General features: G+C 45.4%; 2 protein-coding genes across 7 annotated transcripts in view; one reads left to right on the top strand and one right to left on the bottom strand.

The window, feature by feature from the left end:
* Positions 1–1,535: 1,535 nt before the first annotated feature.
* Positions 1,536–22,632, top strand: part of MYO19 (myosin XIX) — a 36,507-nt gene continuing 15,410 nt past the window's right edge. Inside the window, exons 1-13 of one of the 5 annotated variants that reach the window (XM_079955498.1) lie at positions 1,536–1,626; positions 7,497–7,565; positions 13,936–14,080; positions 14,704–14,848; positions 15,215–15,363; positions 15,876–15,989; positions 17,228–17,360; positions 18,159–18,228; positions 18,448–18,550; positions 20,314–20,410; positions 20,821–20,897; positions 21,214–21,304; positions 21,656–21,827. In XM_079955498.1, coding sequence (XP_079811624.1) covers positions 14,018–14,080; positions 14,704–14,848; positions 15,215–15,363; positions 15,876–15,989; positions 17,228–17,360; positions 18,159–18,228; positions 18,448–18,550; positions 20,314–20,410; positions 20,821–20,897; positions 21,214–21,304; positions 21,656–21,827 — 1,214 coding nt within the window. In that variant the 5' untranslated portion in view covers positions 1,536–1,626; positions 7,497–7,565; positions 13,936–14,017. Of the gene's footprint in view, positions 1,627–7,496; positions 7,566–7,731; positions 7,789–8,500; positions 8,618–10,684; positions 13,307–13,935; positions 14,081–14,703; positions 14,849–15,214; positions 15,364–15,875; positions 15,990–17,227; positions 17,361–18,158; positions 18,229–18,447; positions 18,551–20,313; positions 20,411–20,820; positions 20,898–21,213; positions 21,305–21,655; positions 21,828–22,632 lie in introns of those variants that run through there. The other 4 variants (XM_079955499.1, XM_079955497.1, XM_079955500.1 and 1 more) reach the window with 4 other exon arrangements.
* Positions 2,273–8,275, bottom strand: PIGW (phosphatidylinositol glycan anchor biosynthesis class W). Of its 2 annotated transcripts, none has more exons than XM_079955731.1 (3): positions 8,132–8,275; positions 6,819–7,007; positions 2,273–4,584 (listed from the first exon to the last, which is right to left on the bottom strand). In XM_079955731.1, the coding sequence occupies exon 3, from the start codon at positions 4,561–4,563 to the stop codon at positions 3,052–3,054; it is 1,512 nt and encodes a 503-aa protein (XP_079811857.1). In that variant the 5' UTR covers positions 4,564–4,584; positions 6,819–7,007; positions 8,132–8,275; the 3' UTR covers positions 2,273–3,051. The 2 variants fall into 2 exon arrangements, with proteins under 2 accessions (XP_079811857.1, XP_079811858.1); XM_079955732.1 differs by having other exon boundaries at positions 6,819–7,010; positions 8,132–8,268.

Genomic DNA, 22,632 nt, shown 5'->3' with positions numbered 1-22,632 from the left:
AAGGGCAGATTTTTGTTTACAACACTGCCACATTTGACAGCTCATCTGGCCCATATGTGAGCCGTTGCCCATATGTGGATCTCAACGTACAACTTCTTACACATTCTGCTTAGGAATTTTGCCACTACAACAGGAACTACCAGTATGTGCCAGCAAGTCACCCTCTTCATTTAGGCAACCATTTGATGGACAGGCAAGAGCTTCATAAGTGGCTTAGGTTGCAATCCCATAATTGCCTGGGAATCACCATCCATAAGATTACAGTGACAGAGCATACACAATCCAAAAATCTAACGAACACTCAGAGCTATTGTGCGCTAATAGCTCAGTGGCAGAGCACCTGCTTTGCATGCAGACGGTCTCTGGTTCAGTCCCCAGTATCTCCAGGTCCTGTCAGAAACCCTGAAGAGCAGCTGCTAGTCAGTGTAATCAGCACTGAGCTAGATGGGCCAATGTGTCTAAGTCTGCATGTGGCAGCTTCCTGTATCAAATCAGCCCTTCATTCAGAACCATTGAGGACTCCAGTCTCCATTTTTTTCAGGGAAGAGCAGTAGGGTGTTTCTGCTTTTAATACAGGCTTCAGGTTCAGTCCTCAATATCTCCAGGTAGGGCAGGCAGAGACTGCTGCCTGAAGCCCTGGAAAGCTGCTGCCAGTCAATGTAGACAATATTGAGATAGATGGACCAATGGTTTGACTCTTCATATGGCAGCTTCCTATGTGCAGTGATTTGCTCACAAAATTGGTAAGAATTGCTTCAAAAAAGGGATTAGAGAAGAACTACATACTGTACCTCACAAACATACAGTGTACTATCAAGTTTATGGCCACTATCTCCCCTGGCCAGGAACAGTTATGTGTTTAATTATGGACAATAAAGCCAGTTAATTGTCACTCATTCAGCATAGAATGGCTTACTTTTTATTGCAATGGAAAATGACTGTCTATCCCATAATTATTGTTGCTGGTGAGGGTTCCACTGTGAATTGCTTATTGTTGAGCCTGTGACATCAGAAATGAGAGCCAGTAAGTTTTAACTTGCCATTTATTTGCATGCCAGATTTACTGGCTGAAAATTGTTTCCCTCTAGCCAATGGCAAACTCTAATCCAGTTTATGATGGCAAATGGGTAGTTCCCAGAATCCTAAAATAGAATCAACATGGCAGCCTTCAATTCTTTTGCACCAGGCTGGGAATGATACCTTGATGTACTGGCCTGTGATGGATGACATCCAATATTTCAAAGGGTGTCCAATTCTTTGTTATCAATGGATAAATCTGTCAAGTTTGGTTTCTTTCAGTTTTCCAAATTTAAGTTCAACTCTCCACATCAGTTTGTGATTATTTTTAAGCCTCATGAAATATCAGGCTTTTAATTAAAATTCCTCTAGACTATAAAAATATTGTATGCAATTTTGCCTCTTGTGCTTTTTGCAAAGTAGCTTTCCCTAATATAATGCATTTTTCTATTCTATCTTCATACATGCATTTTTAGACACACTTGACCCCAATATATTTCCTTTTCTACAGATTACTTTGCTGGAGAACTGCATTGCAAAATTCAGAGAAGTGCAAATTTCAAAAGATCGCTGTGTTTTGCTTTGTGTATTTTGGAACATGTGAATTAGGTAGGTTTGCCTTTAAATGTGAACTGAATCAAATATTCCTCCTTTTCTTTGTTAGGTCATTCAGTATTTCTTGAAGGCTCAGGGAAACAGCTTCTTGTGAACAAGTAGTATAATTCAAATGTCACACATTACAATATCATCTTAAATATATTTTATTTGCTTGGAGGCTTTGATGCATTTTATTTGCAAATTATAATCACCTTTGTGTTGACTCAATCCAACATACACCTCCGATTATTTTGAGCTCTTTCAGTTCTCTCTCACACACAGCCTCCAGTTAAATTCATTTGTCTTTTTTATGAGAAATGATTCCGACACTCCTCATTGTAAGTTTTAGGTTTTTTGGAAAATGTATTTGATTGGATTGCCCATTGCATCTGAACACAAACACATTTTAAATTAAAATAGGTGAATGCAGCTGTGTGGAAGGACATAGCCCATCTAGGCACCCTTTTATCATGCATTTATGAATTGCATTCCTGATTTGTGGTCATTATGTTATTGGAGCAGTTCTACATGATCTCACTTTCAATTCTTTTTGCACTTAAATGGCAGACATACTGCTTTATTTCCAATTGGTGCATGTCCCCATAGCTTCCTGCTGAAAGATTGCTACTTTTAATGCCACAAATATTGGGGGGGGGGGTAGTTCTGATTTTATTGCAAAATAGTGCCCCTCCAGGTGGCAATAACACAGCAACATTGATTGGGGAAGCATCTCAGAACAACTAACAAAGCGGAATGATGTCTGGACAGTCCAGTATAAATCCACCATTAAAGCACTATTATTGTGTCAAAGACATGTTGCAGAATACATCTGCAAAAATACCAGTCTGGAGGGATCCATTCACATGCTGTAAACCTTCGTCAAGCACAAAGTGCCCTCTGCCTCAGTACCACTTCTTAGCATGTTAGACATTCAGTGTGTGCAGACCCACTGCAGGAGAGAAGGGTACCCTGCACAGGAATCCCAATGTGACAAAGGGACAAATAAGCTTAATGTCTGGTCTGTAAAAGTGACCAACCTCAGTTTTCCCTCAAACAGCCCCCACCTGCCCTGCCTTCCTTCTTACAACTAGCCCAGGGGATGGCCCTGGCTGTAAGCGTTCTGCCTCTCCTTAGTCTCATTGTTGCCCCTTATAGAACACAGTAGGAAGGAGGAGGACAAAACAAGAATGAGGTAGCTCTGCCTGCCATTGGCTCTGGCTGCAGCTTGAGCTTTGGTCCTGATGCTACAGACATATGGAAATGTATTACAGTTCATTTGATGAAAGTGACCATGAGTTTAAAACAACTATAGTCCACATTCCTTCCTTTAGATAATCCAGTATACCAGCATGCAAGCAAAAGTCTTATAAAAACCAGTGCAATCCCAGCAGGCAAACCCTATTCTTTTTGGTTACAACTTTATATATATTTATAAAATTACCACCACTTTAAGATTATATTTCTTGCTTGCAATAGATACATAACCAAACAGTTTGTAAACATATATAGATGCAGGACAAACATAGCCCAGAATGCATCGCTGTGAATCGTGTCAACCACCATATTCACGAAGCCAGTCAAGACATTCGCTAGTAAGAAATACAGGAGCTGATTCTTATTCACAGCGCTGATCATGCACACACTCCGAGGCACCGTTTTCCTATCCTGGGGCTCTGGGTCGTGTTTTTTACTCGCCGCTGCTGCCTGCATGAAATTCCAGCTGCAAGGAATGCTAGCCCCAGCCACCAGAAACTTTCCAAACACCAGCACAAGATCAGCCACCAAAAAGCAACTAAAGAGTAACAGGCCGTGAGCAATGACCCACACGCAAAAGGAGAGGTTTGCCATCCGTCGGGATACAGTGTCTATGTGAGTTTGCGTTACATGAAGGCAGATAAAGAGGAGGAAAACTGCAATCAGGAAAGAACTGATCACGCCAAGCCAATCTTTCACCAAGCTCCTCTTGTTTAACAAATATAAGCCTACTTGCACGCTAGCCATGTAAACAGCTAGGTAGCCGATGACAGAAAATATGCCCTCTCTGTTGGCATTGAAAAACCCATCCCGTGAATCTTGGCCATCGCTCCCATGCAAGATGAACATCTTCAAAGGTGTGAAGCTGAGGAAGCCTTCATAGACTATAGCAAGCGTTGCTGCAATTAACCATGCTCTGCGCACGGGGAAGACAGCCAAAAGCAATGACGCAGCCATCCGTACAACAGCTAAAGTGAAGAAAAAGTTCCAGTGCACACCGTATTCCGAGACATGTTCGTAATAGTCAATGGCCTTGATGCTCATCACCCGCCCAAAGCCAAGAAGCAGCAAAGGCCACACAGCAAAGAACTGCCTGGCAAGATAAGAGACTTTGTGTTGTGCCATGCCAGGCTTCAGTCGGACTTCTGGACAAACCACAGCGTTCCCAAAAACAAATGATCCCACTCCAAAATCCATTACCCCTGTTCCATAGGTCTCTGTTTTTGCATACCGCCGAGGGTACTGTGGAAAATCTACAGCCAGAATGCTGATGGATGTCAAGACATTGACAAAGACTCGGAACACCGTTATCGAAGGAATGTACTCTGGTTCCAAGCTTGTCCTCAAGAAATCGCTTATGATTTGCTTAGGCGGCACTCGCACATAATTGGTTCTCCGACTGTATATGATCAAAACCAAGCTGACACAGAATACGGTGATGGAGAGCATTACCCAAGGTAGGACAGGGGCCAAAATTGTACAAGAGAGCACTGGCGGGACAACTAAGATGGTGAAGTCTAGAAGAAAATGGCCAACCATTGACTGTAGTGGTTTTCCATAGCAGAGAAAATAAAAGATCAGCAGAAGCCCTCTGGAAAGGAGGCATAATGACGCTAGGGGTAAGCCAATGGAGATCTCCAGCAAGGTAGTTCCATTCAAATTACTTATAAATTCTTCTTTTTGCTTTTGCGACATTTTTTCTGCTATTGTAAGTCACTAAAAAAAAGAAAGAAGATATAAAGTTAGCAGCAAGCAAACTGAACAAAAATGAAGAGTGGGTAACTGCATCCACCCCAGGGTAAATCCTCACCTTGGTGAATCAAGTTGGTCCAGTAGACTTTTTAAACCAGTGGGCAGGATAGAAATTAAAAAAAATCTGTGCTGAAGTCACTTTCTCTGTGCATGACTACAAATTTTCAGGCAGCAAGCAGCACACATTATTTTTTAACTGCTACTTTTACAAGCAGTTGCAAAACACACACTTGCAAGAAATTAAAAGAGCTTGCCTAGGAACCACATACCATAGGAACCTAACATGCACAAGCTCTTATTCGGACTTCTAAGGCAAACACCTGAAGAGGATATTGCATTTCTTTTTAACAAGTCAGAGCCAACATTCTTAGCAACTGCCACTAGTAAAATTATTGCGGTGAAGTTATTCACCCTCAATTTCAGGTTTACAGGGAATTGTAAGACACAAGGGCCCCTCCAGGTGTCCTTCATATTGAGCGTTCATGGTAATTTATGTTCATGATGCTATCAGGGTGGTTATACGCAGTCCCGCTTTCAATACTGTCTACACCTGTGAAAGTTTCAGGACAGACATGTTGCTTCATTTCTAGTCAGTGTATGTCTCATAACGTCCTGCTGAAATCCTCCTTATGTTCTTACTCCCACAGTTTTCTTCCACTAGTGAATGCACCTCACCAAATTCTGTCTAATCACCTTTGCTCCTCTTCTTTTTCTTGAGGCCTCCTACAATCGACTGCCACCTTCATTTTTTCCCTAGAAACATTTTTGCAATATTCATCTTTGGATGAGACAAGCTGCGGCTTGTCAGGGAAAGGCGTCTCTGAAGAGGGAGCTTAAAAGGCAAGAGCTCACCACACCCTCGCCTCTTAGCCCTGCAAGACTGCAAATTTGTCTTTCAGCACAGCAATAGTCTGCAAGGAGGCGATGTGCTAGCTTAATTACAGCTCAGGATCACCCTTGATAAAAAGCTGTAAGCCAGCAAACCTTACTGACTGGCCATTTCGAGGTCCTTTGCTCATCTTCTCCTGGAGATGGCAAGCCTTCAGGACAAGGCGGGTTAAGAAAGTAAAAAGAGCACTGTAGTTGGATCAGGCCAAAGGCCCATCTAGTCCGATATTCTGTTCTCATAGCAGCCAACAAGATGTCCCTCTGGGGGCAAGGAGGACCTGAATGTAACAGGGCTCTCTCAATTTGTGATCCCTCAGCAACTGGTATTCAAAAGTATGCCACTTCTGACCATGGAAGTAGAACATAGCCTTCAGACATTTATTTAGTTATTTTCCTTGCTTGTTTTAACATGGATTTTATCCACAGAAGCATGCAACTTAAAAACATAAATCAAATTCTGAACAGAGGTTAAAAGAACATAAATAAAATTTAGTTCCAGAGATGTAACATTCTTTGCAATTTTAACATATAGACAGGAATTTCAAAATGAATCACTATTTATTTACTGCATTTATATCCCAACTTTTTCCTCCAAGGAGCTCAAGTTAGCACACATAGTTCTCTCCCACTTCATTTAATCCCCTATGAGGCAGGTTAGGCTGAGAGGCAGTGACTGGTCCCAAGATCATCTTTATGGGTGAACAGGGATTTGAACCCTGGTCTCGCAGGTCTTAATCCGACACTATACCACAGTAACGCTAAATAATGGTTTGTGAGAATGTTTCTTGGCTGCACTTTCCATCATCACAGAAACATAGGAAGCTGTCTCACACCCTTTCTGGCTCCTTTAACTATTTTAAATAGCATGTTAGTTTTGGGAAGCAGAGGCCTGTCTCTCACCCTCTCATGCTGTTAGTGTCTTGGGGCAGAGACCCTCTCTCTCTCTCTCTCTCTTGCTCCTTTAGCTGATTCAAGTACCAGCTGCAGCCACACCTGCTATTTTAACAAGGTTTGCCCATTTCCTTCTTTCCTCCCCATTCCTTTTAGCATCACATGATGTATCAGACTGCAGCCTTTATTTAAAACTGTAAGCTGCCTTGAATGCATTGGAGAAACAGGCGGTATATATAACTGCAGCTAGCAAATAATCACATGCATACAAACATTAATCATGGGTAATTCATCCAAACCCTACACAGTGCAGGACAAAACATCTGCTCTATGAAGGTTTCAGCCACTAGTCAAAAACCCTACAAATAATAGCTATAAGAACTGGAAAATATGCAGCAAAAACGTTTTGAAAGAATTACCTGCATTCTTATGGAGGTAAAGTTTCAGCGAAGAAAGACAGCAGGATTTGTTTGGCTAACTGAAAACATTCTCATCATAAAGGCTGGGTCAGAGACAGGTCTTTGCTGTTTCTCTGAGAATTAATACTGCATTTAAAACACAGGTGTAGAGTTTCTCTTTAGCTCTGCACAGCTCCTCGCTTATACTTCCTGCTGCAAAAAAGGTAAATCAGGGATCTGTTTCCTGATGACATTTTCATCAGAGCAAGTAGCCTGCTAAACGAGATTGCCTGATTCATCAGACTGCTCAGCCATGGCCAAGTTTAATATAAAGGTTACTAATGGCATATTAAAAGGCACTAAAAAGAAAAGGCGGGGTAAGGTGGGAGAACTGCATCCTGATCCTACACCTGTGATAACAGGCTGCATGGCAGGCAGATACTCAGCAGGTGAAGCCTCCCCAGCGTTATCAAATCTCTGTCATGGCAATTTCTGGTTATCACGTTCATCTACTCACCAGAGATTTGCCTAGCACAGCAACAGAGATTTGTAGTGGAGAGGTGATGTATTTTACAATTTTATGAGGTTCTGATTATTTGATTGTACAACCTCGTGGTTCTTTCAGTTAGCAGTTTATACTTTTAAAAACAAATAAAATTTAATAATTTGCATTGCTTGTTTGCCTGCCACCGATTGTAGGTTTGGTCGACACAGACTGGAGTAGACCACTTCGCATTTCAGCTGAAGAAGGATGCCTCCCCCCACCCAGTAAGTTTTCACCTCCAGTAAAAAAAACTCCCTACAAGTTTTTTTAAAACTAGCACTTCTCCTTACTGTGCTAGCTTTCTGCTTGCGGGGGTGGGGGACAACCTGCAAGGAAGTGTTCGCTCTTTTGACCCCACCCTCCATGATACTAGGGAGTGTTACTCCCCAGGTGCTCCGCGTGTAGAACAAGCAGCGAATTTCCTTGTCTCCACGTGCGTCCGATCTGGTAAGAGCGCGTTTCCGTTCCCCACCTCCTCGATCCGACTATTATTGTTATTTACTTATTTAGCACTACCCGCCTTTCGTCCTAGGGTCCAGGGGCGGCCCACAACAATTAAAACACAACATGTAAAAATTTAAAACAACTATTTTAGGCTGTGGTGCAACACACGCTTTCTGGGTGCAGCGGAGCTTGCTACCGAGTAAAGCCTGCGTTGTTGCTTCGGGAAGCATGCTTTGCTTCCGATGAGACACGGATCCTGGCTGCTAAACTGGAACTCACCCACCCCGCACATTTTCTTGGGAAACCCCACTAATTTCCGCGTAAAGCATGCAGCGACCCTGCGCACCCTTTTCTTAGGAGTAAACCTCATTCTTGAACTCGGTGGAGCTTCCTTCCGATGAAAACTTGCGCCACGGTTGTCTGAACGTGAATGGCAGTCAGCGCTGTCTGCTTCCATGGGAGGAAGCAGGCACAGGATGAGGCCGGCGGGATGCAAACCCCACGCATCCCTACTGGGTAGTGAGCCCCATTGGATTTCAATGGGATTGTGCGCGGCTTAAGCGCGCACAGGCTGGCGCTGCAAAGCTGCGGTCCTCTGCGCGCTCCAGATTCCCCCGGGAATCCGAAATTGGGCTCCGTATGCCAGAGGCGGGGCGTCAAATCCGGATCTTCCAGGGAGTCTGGAAGCCCTTCCGATTCAAACCCAGCAGCCTCCGCCTCCAGCTCCGCCTTTGCCCGGCACTGGCTGAGCCGTCCTTCGCCTACCTCCGGAGGACGTTGCTTTTCGCCGGTCGCTCTCGATCCTCTCCTTCTCCATATATACATGGAACGGGTGAGTCCATTTAGTCTCAAATCTCTTTCTCTCTGCTTTCTTTCATTTGTTCCTTATCAATGTAGTTATTTCTCTCTTCCTCTCCAGAAATGCTGATCTCTTAGTTTAAGCCCCACAACTTATTCCCTCCCCCCTACTCCACATGCTGCTTCAGAAAGGGAATGAAGCAAGAGTTCCCTTAAGGGTGTGCAGAGTTCTTTTCCCACTCATTGAAGAGCAAAGCAAGGATCCCAGTGGGAAAGGACCATAGCTCAGTGGTAAAAAACATCTGCTTGGCATGCAGAAGGTCCCAGGTTCAATTCCCTGCATCTTCTGGTGGGGCTGGGAGTGGCCTCTGCCTGAAAACCTGAAGAGCTGCTGCCAGTCAGTGTAGATAACACTGAGCTAGATAGACCAGTAGTCTGACTCTGTATATGACATCTCCTCCTATGTTTCTATGAAAGGGGAGGGGGGTCTGATTTTCAAATCCCTCAGTACCGCCCCTCCTCTCATAACAATATATAAATCACTGCCTTTAGTTTGTTGTTTGTTATGTTTTAAGAGTTTTTCATCTATTTCTATTTTATTATCTATTTTTGGTTTGTCACCCTTAGGCATTGGCTTGAAGAATGGGGTAGAGAAACTTGCATTAATAATAATAATAAGTGTAAGTGTTGCTGGTCCCTGGCTTTAAGCTTCTTCTACATCTTCTGATGTGTTCCTGTCCAACGTTGTATGTTTATACCTTTTTTGGGTTTCTTTCATTTGGTTTTTCAATGACGGCCCCCCACACCCCTTTTCAATTTTAGCTCTACAAATGCTAGGCTGCCATGATTCTATAATGTCAACACACTTACCTGGGAGTAAGCCCACTGAACATAGCAGTACTGTCTTCTGAGTAAACATGTATAGGATGCCTAGGTCCTCCAGATTTTGCTGAACTACAACTCCCATCAGCCCCTGCAAACATAACCAATTTGTCAGGGATGATGGGAATTGTAGTTCAACAACATCTGGAGGGCCAAAGGTTCCCTGCATCTGGGTTAGCACATTGAACTGGGAGTAGGGAGAATCAGTCTTACCTCCCTCATAGGGCTGTTGTGAGATTTAGTTATATACAGGGAATGGGGGGTGGGATCAATTTTATACCCTCTGGCTGTGGAGGCTCAGAGTGGATAGGTCAGATCCTTTATTAATCTGAACTGTGCAGGTTTCAAAACATGTCCCACTTGGAGCAGAGGCTTGCTTGAAATTGGAGTGTGTGTTTAGGCAAGCTTGGCTGATAACTGGGTGAATCTTTTGGGGCCTTTGGACTTTCTTTGTTGACAAAAAAAAACATGTGCAAGGCACACTGGGTAAAGCTAATTCGAAATACAGCATTTTCCATCATTGTAACAACAATGTGTCACAGAACGTGACTTAAAAAAAATATGCAGTGACCTTGCCTGATGAAACCCAAAGTTCAGGACATCCATTGCCAATGATGACTATCCAGGGGTCTCCGGAAATCCACAAGTGGAACAAGAAGGTGTTAGCTCTTCCATCCTCCTGTGGGACCCCAGTATTCAGGTAGACTGTCCCTCTACTTGGAGGCTCAAAGTTTGCTCTCTTAGCTGATCTCCATAGATGAGGGATGGGGAAGCTGTGCCCCCCCCCCCGATGATGCTGAACTATATCTCCCATAATCCTTGACCATTTGCCATGTTGTCTGGGGCTGATGGTAGTTTGAGTCCAGCAGCGTCTGAAGGGGACCACTTTGCTTACCACTTAGTTTGGGCCTTGAAGGGCTGATCTCTCCCTCTCCCTTTCCTTTTCCCTCCACTCTGAATTTCCTTTATTGTTTCTGGCCTTTTTTGTTTCTAAGCCTGATGCCAGGGCCTGTCTCTCTCTTATTTCTAACGTAACTTGATCTGAGAGATTATCGTCGTCTGAAAAACAGAATAAAAAAATTATAAATAAATAAAACTTTGGAAGGCCTTGAATACACTAAAGTAGAAAGACATCATTATTATTATTATTATTATTATTATTATTATTATTATTATTTCTATTCTGCCCTTTATACTTACCATAGGATAGTAACCTACATACACACAGTTTAAAAGACCATAGGTTGTTTAATTAGCAAAAGGTCTGAGAGAAGAGGAATGTTTTTGCCTGGTGCCTAAACAGATGTAACAGAATATGCAGTTTTCAGGAAGAAATGAAATATACACATCTGTAAACCAGAGATCACTTCTTAGGAACATAGAAAGCTGTCTGATACCGAGTCAGACCATTGGTTCATCTAGCGCAATGTTGTCTACACTGACTGGCAGCAGCTCTGCAGGGCTTTAGATGACCGTTTTCCTACCTGGAGATGCCGGGGATTGAACCTGCAACCTTGTGCATGCAAAATATGTCTGCCACTGACCTAAGCTCATTCCACACATTTAAGTGCCATTTTGCATAGACTCCAGATGTTTATAGTAAACAATAACAACAACCCAAATTTCTAGCCCTTAAGTGTATACAGACATTCATGAAAGTATTTGAAACACAGGAAGTTGCAGCTGGATTATCGGTCTATGTAATTCAGTATCATCCACACCAACTGACAGTGGCTCTCCGGGATTTCAGACAAGACCTCCCATCCCCACCTGGAAACTGAGCCTGGTACCTTCAGCCTGCAGAGTAGATGCTGTACCACTGAGCTGTTGCCCGTCTTTCCTCATTTTCTCTGCTTCTGGCGAGAGAAGTGCAAACTTAAGTTGACCAGAGGAATGTGGTTGCAGCATGGAGCTCAATCAGCTATTGTGCTGTTTTATATTGTGATACATGGGCTGGATTGCTTTAGGTCGTTGGCCAACAATTATGTACTGGGGGGCTGTTGTAAGGATGGAGGGGTGGGAGCCCAGCCACCCCCTGGCCAAGGATCTGTTAGTGTCTCCTATTGCACTAAGGCCCTTCCTTCCTCTCCTCTGCTCTTCTGCCTTCATACTGACATCTCAGGTCCCAGGGTCCAGTGGCCGAACTCTTGATTGCAAGGCCTCATAATGATCCAAGCTTATTGAGTCACTTCTCGAATGCTCAGTTGTCGCACAGGAGCGGCTGTCCTCCCTCATGCTGCTTTTACATTCTCCCCCTCCCATACTTAAAACGCAACATGTCTTAAGTACTTGACAACCAATCAGGGGTGTTTAAATTCCCATCATGTCCTGTTTGGGAGCTTCCCAGAAGCATCACAACTGTCTTCTGTTGGAGACAGGCCAATGGACGGATTTTTGGTCTGGTCTGCCAAGGGGATTTTAAGGCTCTTGAATCCCGAATGTGGTATCACACATTGCTGTTACCACAAATAGAGGCTCAATGAGAATTAGGAGACCCACCTGCCTTGGCACCCAGCTGAAGAGTGTGTTTGTGTGTGGAAATCTGTTCTAATAATCCTTTATAAGCAGGACAGGTTGTTTAAAGGGTAACTGTAATCCACAAAGAGGCCAACAATGGATCTTCAGAGTTAAGGAAAGAATAGCTTTATTGTTCCTGATGTGGGTTTCCCCCCCAATGTTATTGACTTCAGACAGTCAGCATTCCATGCTCACTAAGCATGTTCAGTGTTCACTTGAGTTGTTTTTGGAGCCCTGTCTCTTCTTTGTGCCCCACTCCTTTAAAAAAAATGATTAATATTTTTTGTACTGCTTTGGCTTACTAGCCAGCCACGATTTGTGATTGCCACCAGTCCCCTCTTCTGCATACTCTGGCATGGACTGAAGACTTGGGTCAGGGTCTTCTCTCATTAGTACAGGGAGTATAGAGAAGCAAGAAGAATGGGTGTAACTCTGAGCATGGCTGATGTTGGATATCACCCAACATAAGGGAGCAGAGGTAAAACCAGCCTCCTGCAGATAACTTGGGGGGGGGGGTTAACTGGGAATGGAAAAACCAGGCTTGCAGGAAGCCTGAATGGGCACATTCCATGCTGCAACATTTTACTGCAAATCCCACAAATAGTAGCTGTCAGTGAATAGTATGGGACTATCTCTTAAGCATAATTATTTTTGATGGGGGGGGGGGGGAGAATCCTAACCAGTGGAATGATCACAGGGGAAGTTAATAAAAACAACATCCCATAGCTTAAATCTGCTGGCTGGATTTGCTGCTGCTGGATAGAACCAGCAGTCTGGGTTGCTGGATGGTTTTTTGTTTTTTGTTTCCCTGGCGTGTAACTTTCCACTGGTCACGCCCGTGCAAAAATGTTCTGCTGTCGTTTTTCCCCACAGGCCTTCTTTTCCCTCCTCCCACAAATCTGTTTATAACAGCCGGGAAACCTTACATTTAAGGAAGGGGAAGAATCCACTTTGCTATCCTTAATCCAAAAGGACGCCAGAGTGCAAACAGATATTTCTCTAAACTGTTTTTTTCAGTTAGGGATTTGTGATGTTGCCCCTTCCCATTCAATTTTGCATAATCGACCCTGGGGATAGTCCCCAGGCCCCACTTTGCCTCACTAGACCCAGACGCTTGCTGTTGCTCAGAGCGCTGGAATATAGAAAGCGGCGTTCTCAGCCGTACCTGGAGATGCTGGGGATACAACACAGGACCAAGCTACAGCTCTTCCCTCACAGGATAAAACAAGTTTCCAGTCCTCATGGTGTTGTACTAAGGGCCAATTTAAATAGGAACAGAAGAAGCTGCCTTGTACCGAGTCAGACCATTGCTCCATTGAGCTCGGTATTTTCTATCTTCAGGGTGGGGAAGCTTAGAGCAGATCCCCAGGTCAAATGCATACCCGCCATGTGTCCTGAAAAAAAAGGGGGGAACATCCCATTTCTCCATGTGAAATTGCGGCGGGTATTTTGGGTGCTGTGATCTCACACCCCTGAGATAAGCACTTGTGGGGGGAGATTTCTGCGCAGGTCACATGCCTCACCCGGGAGCACATCCTGGAAAACATGCACCCCTGTTTTTAATCTTAAAAAGTTGGACTGGATGCATATGCAGCCCTCTAGGCCACACCCTCTTCTCTGTTTTGCTTTGCACCTTCCTTGAGTGTTGGTGTCTGGCTGTAAGGTGCCCTTGGTTCTGATAAGGCCCCTTGTTTGCCTGAATGGAGGAGAGAAAGCAGTGTGTGTGAGTATATGGAGAAATTAGCCTCAGTAAAACACACCTTTCTTGCTCCATCTACTTTTGCCCCTGGCATGTGGCCTAGAAGGGAGTGTGGCCCTTAGGCTGAAAGAAAGGTTACCCACCCCATGATGTATCTATCACGCGGCCCAATGAAGTCTTCCCTGTCACACTCAGTAGCATTTTGCAGGTTGCCAAAACCAGTTCATGTAAACAACCTTCTTCATTCTATTCAGGGCTCCTCATTTCTCTTGCCTGAGATTTCCTGCAACCTGAAGTCCTCCACCGTTGAGATTTTGCCAAGCTGGTAGTACTCCAATGCATTCTCCAACACGAACTTCAAAGCCCCACAAAATGAGAAGGGAAAAAACGCCCAAGCAGGTAATGTCAGGGAAAGCTAAGATGGTAATATGGAAAGGCTTCCAGTAGTGCCAGGAAGCCATCCAGGGAGCAGATCATATGGCTGCCTGTCCAGAAGCTAAGAAGCTGCCTGATACTGAGTCTGGCCACGGGGTCCATCTAGCTCAGTGCTATCTGCACTGGCTGGCAGCAACTCTTCAGGGTTTCAGACAGGGAGTGTCTCCTAGCTGCTGGGGACTGAGCCTGAGACCTTCTCCAAACAGAACAGGGCCTTTGCTGCTGAGCTACAGCTCTTCCCTAAAATTAAAGCAAGAATCTAGTCCTCATGGTTCTGAATTTAAGGGCCAGCTTTGATAGGAACATAGGAATCTGCCTGAAACTAAGGCTGGCTTTTGATCAATCTAGCTCAGTATTGCGTACACTGATGGACAGAGGCTCCAGAATTTCAAAGGAATTGGTGCCTGGAGGTGCCAAGGATTGAACCCGGGACTTCTGACCGGTGGCGGCTCTACAGGGTTTCAGGCAGGAGCAGATCCCAGCCTTACCTGCTTGTAAACTTACTTTCAGGGCAGCTTTTTATATGGCAAATCACTATCCTGGTGTTTTGGTCAGTTAGTGGCATCTCCTTCTGCCTCTTCCTTCAGGTGAACAGCACCAAGAGTCACACGGCCACCAGTTGTGATGAAGAGAATGGTCTCGGGGAAGATGTCAAATCCTTCTTGGGTGACGAGCGGCAGCTCCATTGCTTTGATGACCTTACCAAAGTGAATCCTGTGACCACCACAACTGGTAGGGTTTAAAAACGAACACACCACTGTGCATCCACATGTCACTAGAAGACCGGGGTGGTGAACCTGTGGCCCTTGGTTCACCTCGGTCCAATTTCATGCAGCCCTCAGCATCACCTGGCACCCCAGGCTGTGGGCCTGCTCTTACTGTTCTGCCCTGGTCTCCGTTTTTTGGTCACAGCAGGATGTGACTGCATTATTCTCCCACATGCAAGGAAGAAACTCATTTCCCCTAGTGCAATTCTTCCATTACGCCCCCCCCCCCAATAAACCCTCACCTTGATTATTGGGGGGAAAAGGGAGGTTGAATTCGGAAACATGAAATAGCACATTTCTTGCCACTGATGAAACCTTCTGCCATCCTCAGTCCTGAAGTGCCTGCAAGTGAGATACGCCATTGATGTGTTTTACACTAATGCCGGCAGCAGCCTGGTGGCAGTCAACCCCTTCCGGCCGATACCGCCTCTCTACTCGCTCGAGCTCATGCGGGACTACCACACTGCCCCCTGCCTTCAGGTGAGTGAGGGGGGGAGGGAGAACTGCACCAGCTCAGCCCCTGCCAAACGAGATCTTGCCCAGGAGATGCATGGAAAATATCTTAACAGTTGGTGGCTTTTAAAAAGGAAGCTGTAAGGGCTGCACTTTTGGAACAAGGCATGATGAGGTAGGGAAGGTTACAGGCTTCCCATCTGCCCTGCATCCATCAGGCAGCAACTAAGCCATTAACCCAGGGGTGGGGAACAGATGCAACCCTCCACTGCCTTTTGAACTCCAGTTCCCATCAGCCCCAGTCAGCCTGGCCCAATGGTTAGGCGTGATGAGAGCTGGTGTGCAGAAAGATCTAGGGATCCAAGGGACTACAGTTCCCATCATCCCTGGCCAGGGTGGCCCATGGTCACGGATGATGGGGGCTGAAGTCTGCAAGATCCAGAGGCCACAGGTTCCCCATCCCTGCATTTAGTGAGCTGCACCTGACAGTAGCTTTTTCCTTCCAAAAACACATCTGTGTTCGCTCTTTTGCTTCTTAGGAACTCAAACCTCATGTTTTCGTGGTAGCAGAGGAGACCTACAGGAATGTCCAGAGCCAGATCCTGCCTGTAAACCAGTCCATCATTGTGAGCGGCGAAAGCGGAGCTGGGAAGGTAAGGGAAATACTTCCTTCAGGCATCTCTCTGTGATCGGCTAACTGCTCACCCATCTCTGGGGGAAGACCATGTTGCTGGCTTGTGTAGGTGAATAGTGAACATAACTTTTTCTTTCATGCATTATCTCAAAGTGCAAGGCTTTTCCCGATGCGTGCAAAGTTCCCTGCATGTGGACAGCTACCATATCTGAGAAAGGTGCAATGTAGCCCTGATGTCATTGTTTACCACATGCAAGGAGCTTTCTCCAAGTGTGCTTATGAGCCATCCACTTTTGGTTTTGATAATACAATGCAGTTTCCTATTGAATCCAAGCTTGGGAAACCATCACTTATTATGACCCAGGGGTGGGGACCTTTTTTTAGACCCAAAGGCCGCATTTCCTCAACCGATGCCAGTGCTGTCATTTTGGCCCCAGGCTAAGACCTTACTTATATGCTCAGGCATTTTAAAATTGTGTAAGCTGTTTATTCATTATATATCTCACCAGGGCCACAAACATATCATTAAAACAAGATCATTAGAAACATTCAAAAACAGCGTAAAAGCAATGACATTCCCTCAGCCCATGATTTCAGGGTTGTCAGGATCGTATCTTTCAGCCATCAACTTGGGTAAACATGAATGTCTTTCAAATCATCCTGAAAAGCCAGTATTGAGGGAGACAGATGCACCTCCCCAGGGAGGGTATTCCACAGACTGGGAGCCACCACTGGAAAAGGCCATGTTGCAGGTCAGCACCAGCTAGCTCCCTGTGGCAGCACTAACACCTCACCTGCTGATCGCAGGGATGGAGGTGGTGGATTGTTTTACTTGCTCTGTAGTTTTTTTGCGGCTTTATTTGTTCTGAACATTTTAGTATGTGTTTCGTATGTTTAAGACTTGGTTGGCTGGCATTTATTTTCTGTACCCTGTCCTGGTATCGGCATTGATGGCAGGTGGGATAATATTTTTTACTATACTGATAAATGGGGAAGGAGACGGAAGGTTGGAGCGTGTGAGTCCAAGTTGCCTACAGTCATTGGCCATTCTGTTTAGCACATAGGTGAGCTGAGCAGTGCCTGTTCACGCATTCAGCAGCAAGTTCTGTGCACGTGAGAACAGTCTCAAAATGCTAGCTCTTCATTTGTGGCCTCATTGAAGCAGCCTTCCCTCTTTTCCTCCCTGTAAACACCTTTCTGATTCAATGACATCTGTCAAGAGCAGCCCACAGCTCACATTCATGACCATCTTTCCAGACATGGACCTCCCGTTGCCTGATGAAATTTTACGCCACAGTCGCCTCGTCCTCCACCGTCCCCAAAGGCAGCGTGGCAGTGGAAAGGATAGAGAAGAGGGTGTTGGACTCCAACCCAGTAATGGAAGCCTTTGGTAAATATGACTTTTGAATAGATATATTCCTGCAAGTGTAGCAGCACAGATCAAACTGCCAAGCCACAGATTGTGTGAACTGTGGTTTGGGTTCTGTGGACAGCAGGCGAACCATGACTTGAAAGCTTCCTGAGTAGAAAGAATCCTAGCTGAGCTTTCATTTCAAATTGCCACCAATTTCATTTTAAAAAGCCACCAAATAGAAAACTGCCTTCAAAGTATGATCGGTATACTTTAAGGCTCCCAGCTGTTGATCTGCAGCCATATCTTAATATGCTGCACACCTGAAACTACATATGACATCAGGTGGTACAGATGTGTGTGGCTTGGGGGAAATGGTCTAGCAGGCCAGGAGTTTCGCATGTCTGTTCTACAATAGGGTTGCCATATTTCAAAAAGTGAGAATCCGGACACAAAGGGTTTTTTTGCCAAAGTTGTTGAGCAATTTTTAGTTTTACCCAAAGTTGTTGAGCTTTTTTGGAGCTATTTTAAAGGAAAATGGGTTGCCATACCTCCGGATTTTCCCAGACATTTTGGAGATTTCCGCCTGGACACTGCTTCCGACGGCAGTATTCTGGCCATGTACTGGAAATTCCAGTCATATGGCAACCCTATTCTACAGTAACAGCGATTTCCCATTGTGTCCATATGAATGGTGAGCTGTCTATTCTCAGAGTCTGTCAACCCGCTACATTTCCTTCTTTGAGAGGGAGAATTGCCTTGACTGGTGTGTTATTTTTGATTTTTGATCATTAATCTACCTCTTCTCTCATTCTCCACTTGGGCTGGACTTTGTAGGAAACGCATGTACCCTTCGTAACAGCAACAGCAGCCGTTTTGGCAAATACATCCAGCTTCAGTTAAACAGGTATGAATTTTTAAAAAACCTAGAGATATACACAAACAGCTCGACAGCACTGAAGTTGCCTGACATTGCCACCAATTCCTAACTGCAAATTTTGTGCTGTCTTTATTGCCATGAGAACATGTGCTGAACTTGGCATTCATCCTTGGAATTGATGGGGTTCACAAACTTCCACATATTTAGAAATATAAAGAAAAATTATTTCTGAGCATTTTTTTCCAGGTCTCAGCATCTAACAAGTGCTTCCATCCAGACTTTCCTGCTGGAGAAAACAAGGGTTGCCTACCAAGCCCCCTGTGAAAGGAACTTTCATATCTTCTACCAGGTTTGTGCCGTCGGTGTTTTTTGTTGTTATTATTTCAAATACGTGACCTTTCCTTTTTGTATGTTTACATGCGTGGGAATGCACAGTCAGTATCTAGCTTCTGCTTCTTTGAGGGTCCCAAAATCGATAACTTTAACTTGATAAGTATTTCTAAATTAACTGAACACAAAGAGCAAATCCCCTGAAATAATTTGATGTCAGTTAATTAACACAGGAAGCAGCCTTCATACCAGGTCAGATCACTGGTCCATCTAGCTCAATACTGTCTACACTGGGTGGCAGCAGCAGGTTTCAGGCAAGGATCTCTCCCTGCCCTGTCTGGTGATTCTAGGGATGGATTCTGTGTGGTCGCTCCTGTTTATTCCAAGATGTGGGTTTTGTGAAAGTAAGCTTAGGCAGACGTATATTATTTATATTTCTGTATATTACTAGTAATTGGGGAGTAAAGAAAACAATGATGTTAACTCCTCATTCCTTCATTTTTTTAAATTGGCAAATCTGTATGCAAATTCCTTAGTTTAGGCAAATGTCTCTTTGCATGGAAAATATTGTACCGTATTTTTCGCCCTATAGGACGCACTTTTCCCCCTCCAAAAATGAAGGGGAAATGTGTGTGCGTCCTATGGGGCGAATGCAGGCTTTCGCTGAAGCCTGGAGAGCGAGAGAGGTCGGTGCGCACCGACCCCTCTCGCTCTCCAGGCTTCAGGAGAGCCCCACCGCCAGCCCCACAAGCTCGGGGGACAGCGGGGAGGTGCAGCGCGCTTTTCCCGCTGTCCCCTGACTTGGTTAGAAGGCTGGCAGGGGGGAGAAGCCTCTCCTCCCCGTCGCCTGCCCCGCAAACCCGGGGGACAGCGGGAGGCGCAGCACACCTTTCCCGCTGTCCCCCGACTTGGTTAGAAGGCTGGCGGAGGGCTTCCCCCTCCTCCAGCCCCGCAAGCTCCCAGAGCGATGCCAAAGCTGCACGCAGCTTCGGCATGGCTCTGGGTCCCGGGAGGGGGGAGGGGGGAGCTCGGGCTTCCCCTGCCCCAGCCCTGTACCTGGGGGGAAAATAATTTCCCCCCCTTTATTCCCCCCCCCCCCCGCAGCTTCGGCATCGCTCTGGGTCCCGTTCTGGGGGCTGGCGTCGGGGGAAGCTCGGGCTTCCCCCGCCCCAGCCCCGCGCCTGGGGGGGGGGAATAATTTTTTTTCCCTTTATTCCCCCCCCCAAAAAAAATCTAGGTGCGTCCTATGGGCCGGTGCGTCCTATAGGGCAAAAAATACGGTAATTGTTTTGTCTTCAGCTAGATTTTAGGTTACATATGATTGTAATACTTTTCGTTACTTTTTTTTTGCTTGTATGAAAACATTTCCCTCTCTTAATATAAGCTACACATTTTAAAATATGAAAGCAGAAATGCTGCTCAAAATCCGTTCTTTGGCTGTTGTGCGCTTTGGAAACCATGGGTTGTATCTGACTTCTACTTGGAGTAAACCCATTAAAACTAATGGGCATGACTAACTTAAGTCCATTCATTTCAACAGGTCTATTCTGAGTAGAACAGGCTTGGCTACAACCACCACGGTTTTGGCTCCAAACCGTGGTTTTGCCATGAGGTCATCTTGTGCCATTGCTTTTAAATCTAATGTGAAAGGGTGATTCCCTTTTCTTGCCTCATTTTACTCTTCCCTACATTCTCTACACACACACATATATAATTTGCTGGTTACGCTACCATGGCTTGCTTTGAGGAGAATTTCCTGAACTGTTTACTCTTCCTTTCCAGATTGCAAAAGGTGCCAGTCACGAAGAACGACTGGAATGGGACGTCCCTGAAGGAGCAAAATTCTGCTGGCTTCCGAATCCTGAAAAGACTCTAGAAGGTGTTGCTTTGGGACCATATATTGTAAAAGGAACCTCAGCTGCTTTAGGGGAAGCAGTGGGGAAGTTTAAGAATAAGCTTAAATAAATGTAGGCTCTCTATTAAGTAAAGGCTGGATGGTTATCTGTCAGGGGGGTTGCAACTGCTGCTGCGTTGAAAACTAGAAACTTGTGGTCCTTAAGATGTTGTTACTATTACCACATTCTTGCCTGGATGGAGGCTAAAGAGGGGTGTGTGTGAATGTGTGTAGAAACTAACCTACTATACAAAGAGAAATTTTGCAGTCATTGCTCCGCCCACTCATTGCTCCACCAGCAGCACCATTTCACACCTTTCTTCCCAATGGGGATAATACTCTTAAGAGACACACCATCTCCTTCTCTAACTTGAGGGTTTCTTTCTCTTCCACAGAGGACTCCTTTGAGGTGACACGAGAGGCGATGTCGCATCTGGGCATTGACTGCTACACGCAGAATAATGTTTTCAAGGTTGGTCGAAACACAGATCTGTGCCCCTGCTAGTGGCTTTACTATGGTAATGCCTCTTCCTAATGCCTGGAAGGAGGATGGCCACACTCACCAGTGGTATGTGGCCCTCAGAAAGTTGCCCACAAGGGAATACAGACCTTGAGGTCAAAAAGGTTCCCTACCTCTGGCTTAAATCGTTGGCTGGGTGAACATTGATGACTTCCTACCCAGATTCTGCAGGGACGTTTGGAGTGCTGGCTCCTAGCTAACCTGAATAGTCTATGTGCCCCAAGGTGTTCTCCCACCCCTGAAGCATCTTGTCTCTTTTTCCCCCCAGATATTAGCAGGTCTTCTCCACCTGGGAAACATCCAGTTCTCTGAGGCTGAGGACGAGTCGCAGCCTTGTGAACTGGACGACAGCGCCAAAGGTGAGTCGCCATGATCCCTCCAATTCCTGACCAAACTGGTTGTATTATTCATTATATTTTTAGAACAGCCTTCAACCAAAGTTCCCGGGATGGTAGGCAAGAATTACAGCAGCCTCCTTCACACTAATATACTTCCAAACCATGGCTTAGACAGAGAGCATCATGCGGGTATTTAGAGGGGAAATCACTAAAGTGTGGTTTGGCTTAAGGTTGTGTGTGAACTTTTTTGAGTTGTCTTGCTCCCAGAAAAGAATGAGTGGTGAACCAAGGACAAACCGCAAGATTAAGTGGGAATCTTTTTTTAAAATAGCCACAGAACCTTAAAAAAAAATAAAAATCTTCCAAACCCAGGATTTGCAAAGACTGCTTCCAGATTATTAAAGGTGCCTGTAGAGCAGTTGCTGGAAACGCTGTGGATCCGGACGATAACGGCTGGGAAGCAACGGCAGGTATTCAAGAAGGCTTGCCCCAAGGTTGAATGTGGGACGAGAAGGGACTGTCTTGCCAAGGTTGTCTATGCCAAGTAAGTGCTCTGGACCTTGTTTCAGGAGCTTCTTCTGTGTCACCCTCTCTCTTTGTCTTTTTTGCCTTTTGTTCTCCCACAAAAGAAAAGGAGCAGCCTAATTCTGTCCTGGTAACACTCCTGTAAGGTAGGCAAGCCTGCGGAGGAGAATATAACCTGTGCGGCAGATCTGGGTCTGGTTTGGCTTTCACATTCCAAGCCCAGTGCCTTATTTGCTGCATTGTGCTAGTCTCCAAGTGGTTTTAACTGCAAGACAATGATAATGATTCTGTTTACTTGATTCAGGAGTGGGGAACCTCAAGCCTGGGAGCAATTGCAACCTCCAGGACACTTTCTGTGGCCCTCAGAGCTCTCTGTGGGCCACTCCTCCTTCCCAGCCACACCCCTCACCAACTTCATACCCCCCTTTAAATAATTGGCATGGCTGAGATGTGCCCCTGAACCTTGATGGTGCCTCTTTGCTTGTCTGGAGGGGGGATAGAGGAGTGTGTGTAGAAACTAGCCTATAGTTCAGAGATAACATTTGCTTTCCATCCATGTTTGCTCCGGCCCTGCACACCACTGGGATGTGGCCTGTGGGAGGTCGCCCACCCGGGACTGCCACCTCTGGCTGGAAATAGGAAGCCGGGAGTTATGGGTGGAGAATGGAATGGAATGGAGTGTCTGGAAAAGGGGAAGGCTGATTGGTTGGAACCCTGCTACGCAGATATGCCGCAACTTAGTCGGAGCAACTCTCACTCGTAAGGAAAACCAGCTTGGCCAAGTTTGTGTTTAGACCTTTTCAGGTTCACAATTTTTTAGAGCC

The sequence above is a fragment of the Podarcis cretensis genome, assembly GCF_951804945.1.
Source record: "Podarcis cretensis genome assembly, chromosome: 15".
NCBI classification, from domain to species: Eukaryota; Metazoa; Chordata; class Lepidosauria; order Squamata; family Lacertidae; genus Podarcis; species Podarcis cretensis.
The sequence above is the reverse complement of the archived record's forward strand: the minus strand, read 5'-3'. Positions and strand labels throughout refer to the sequence as shown.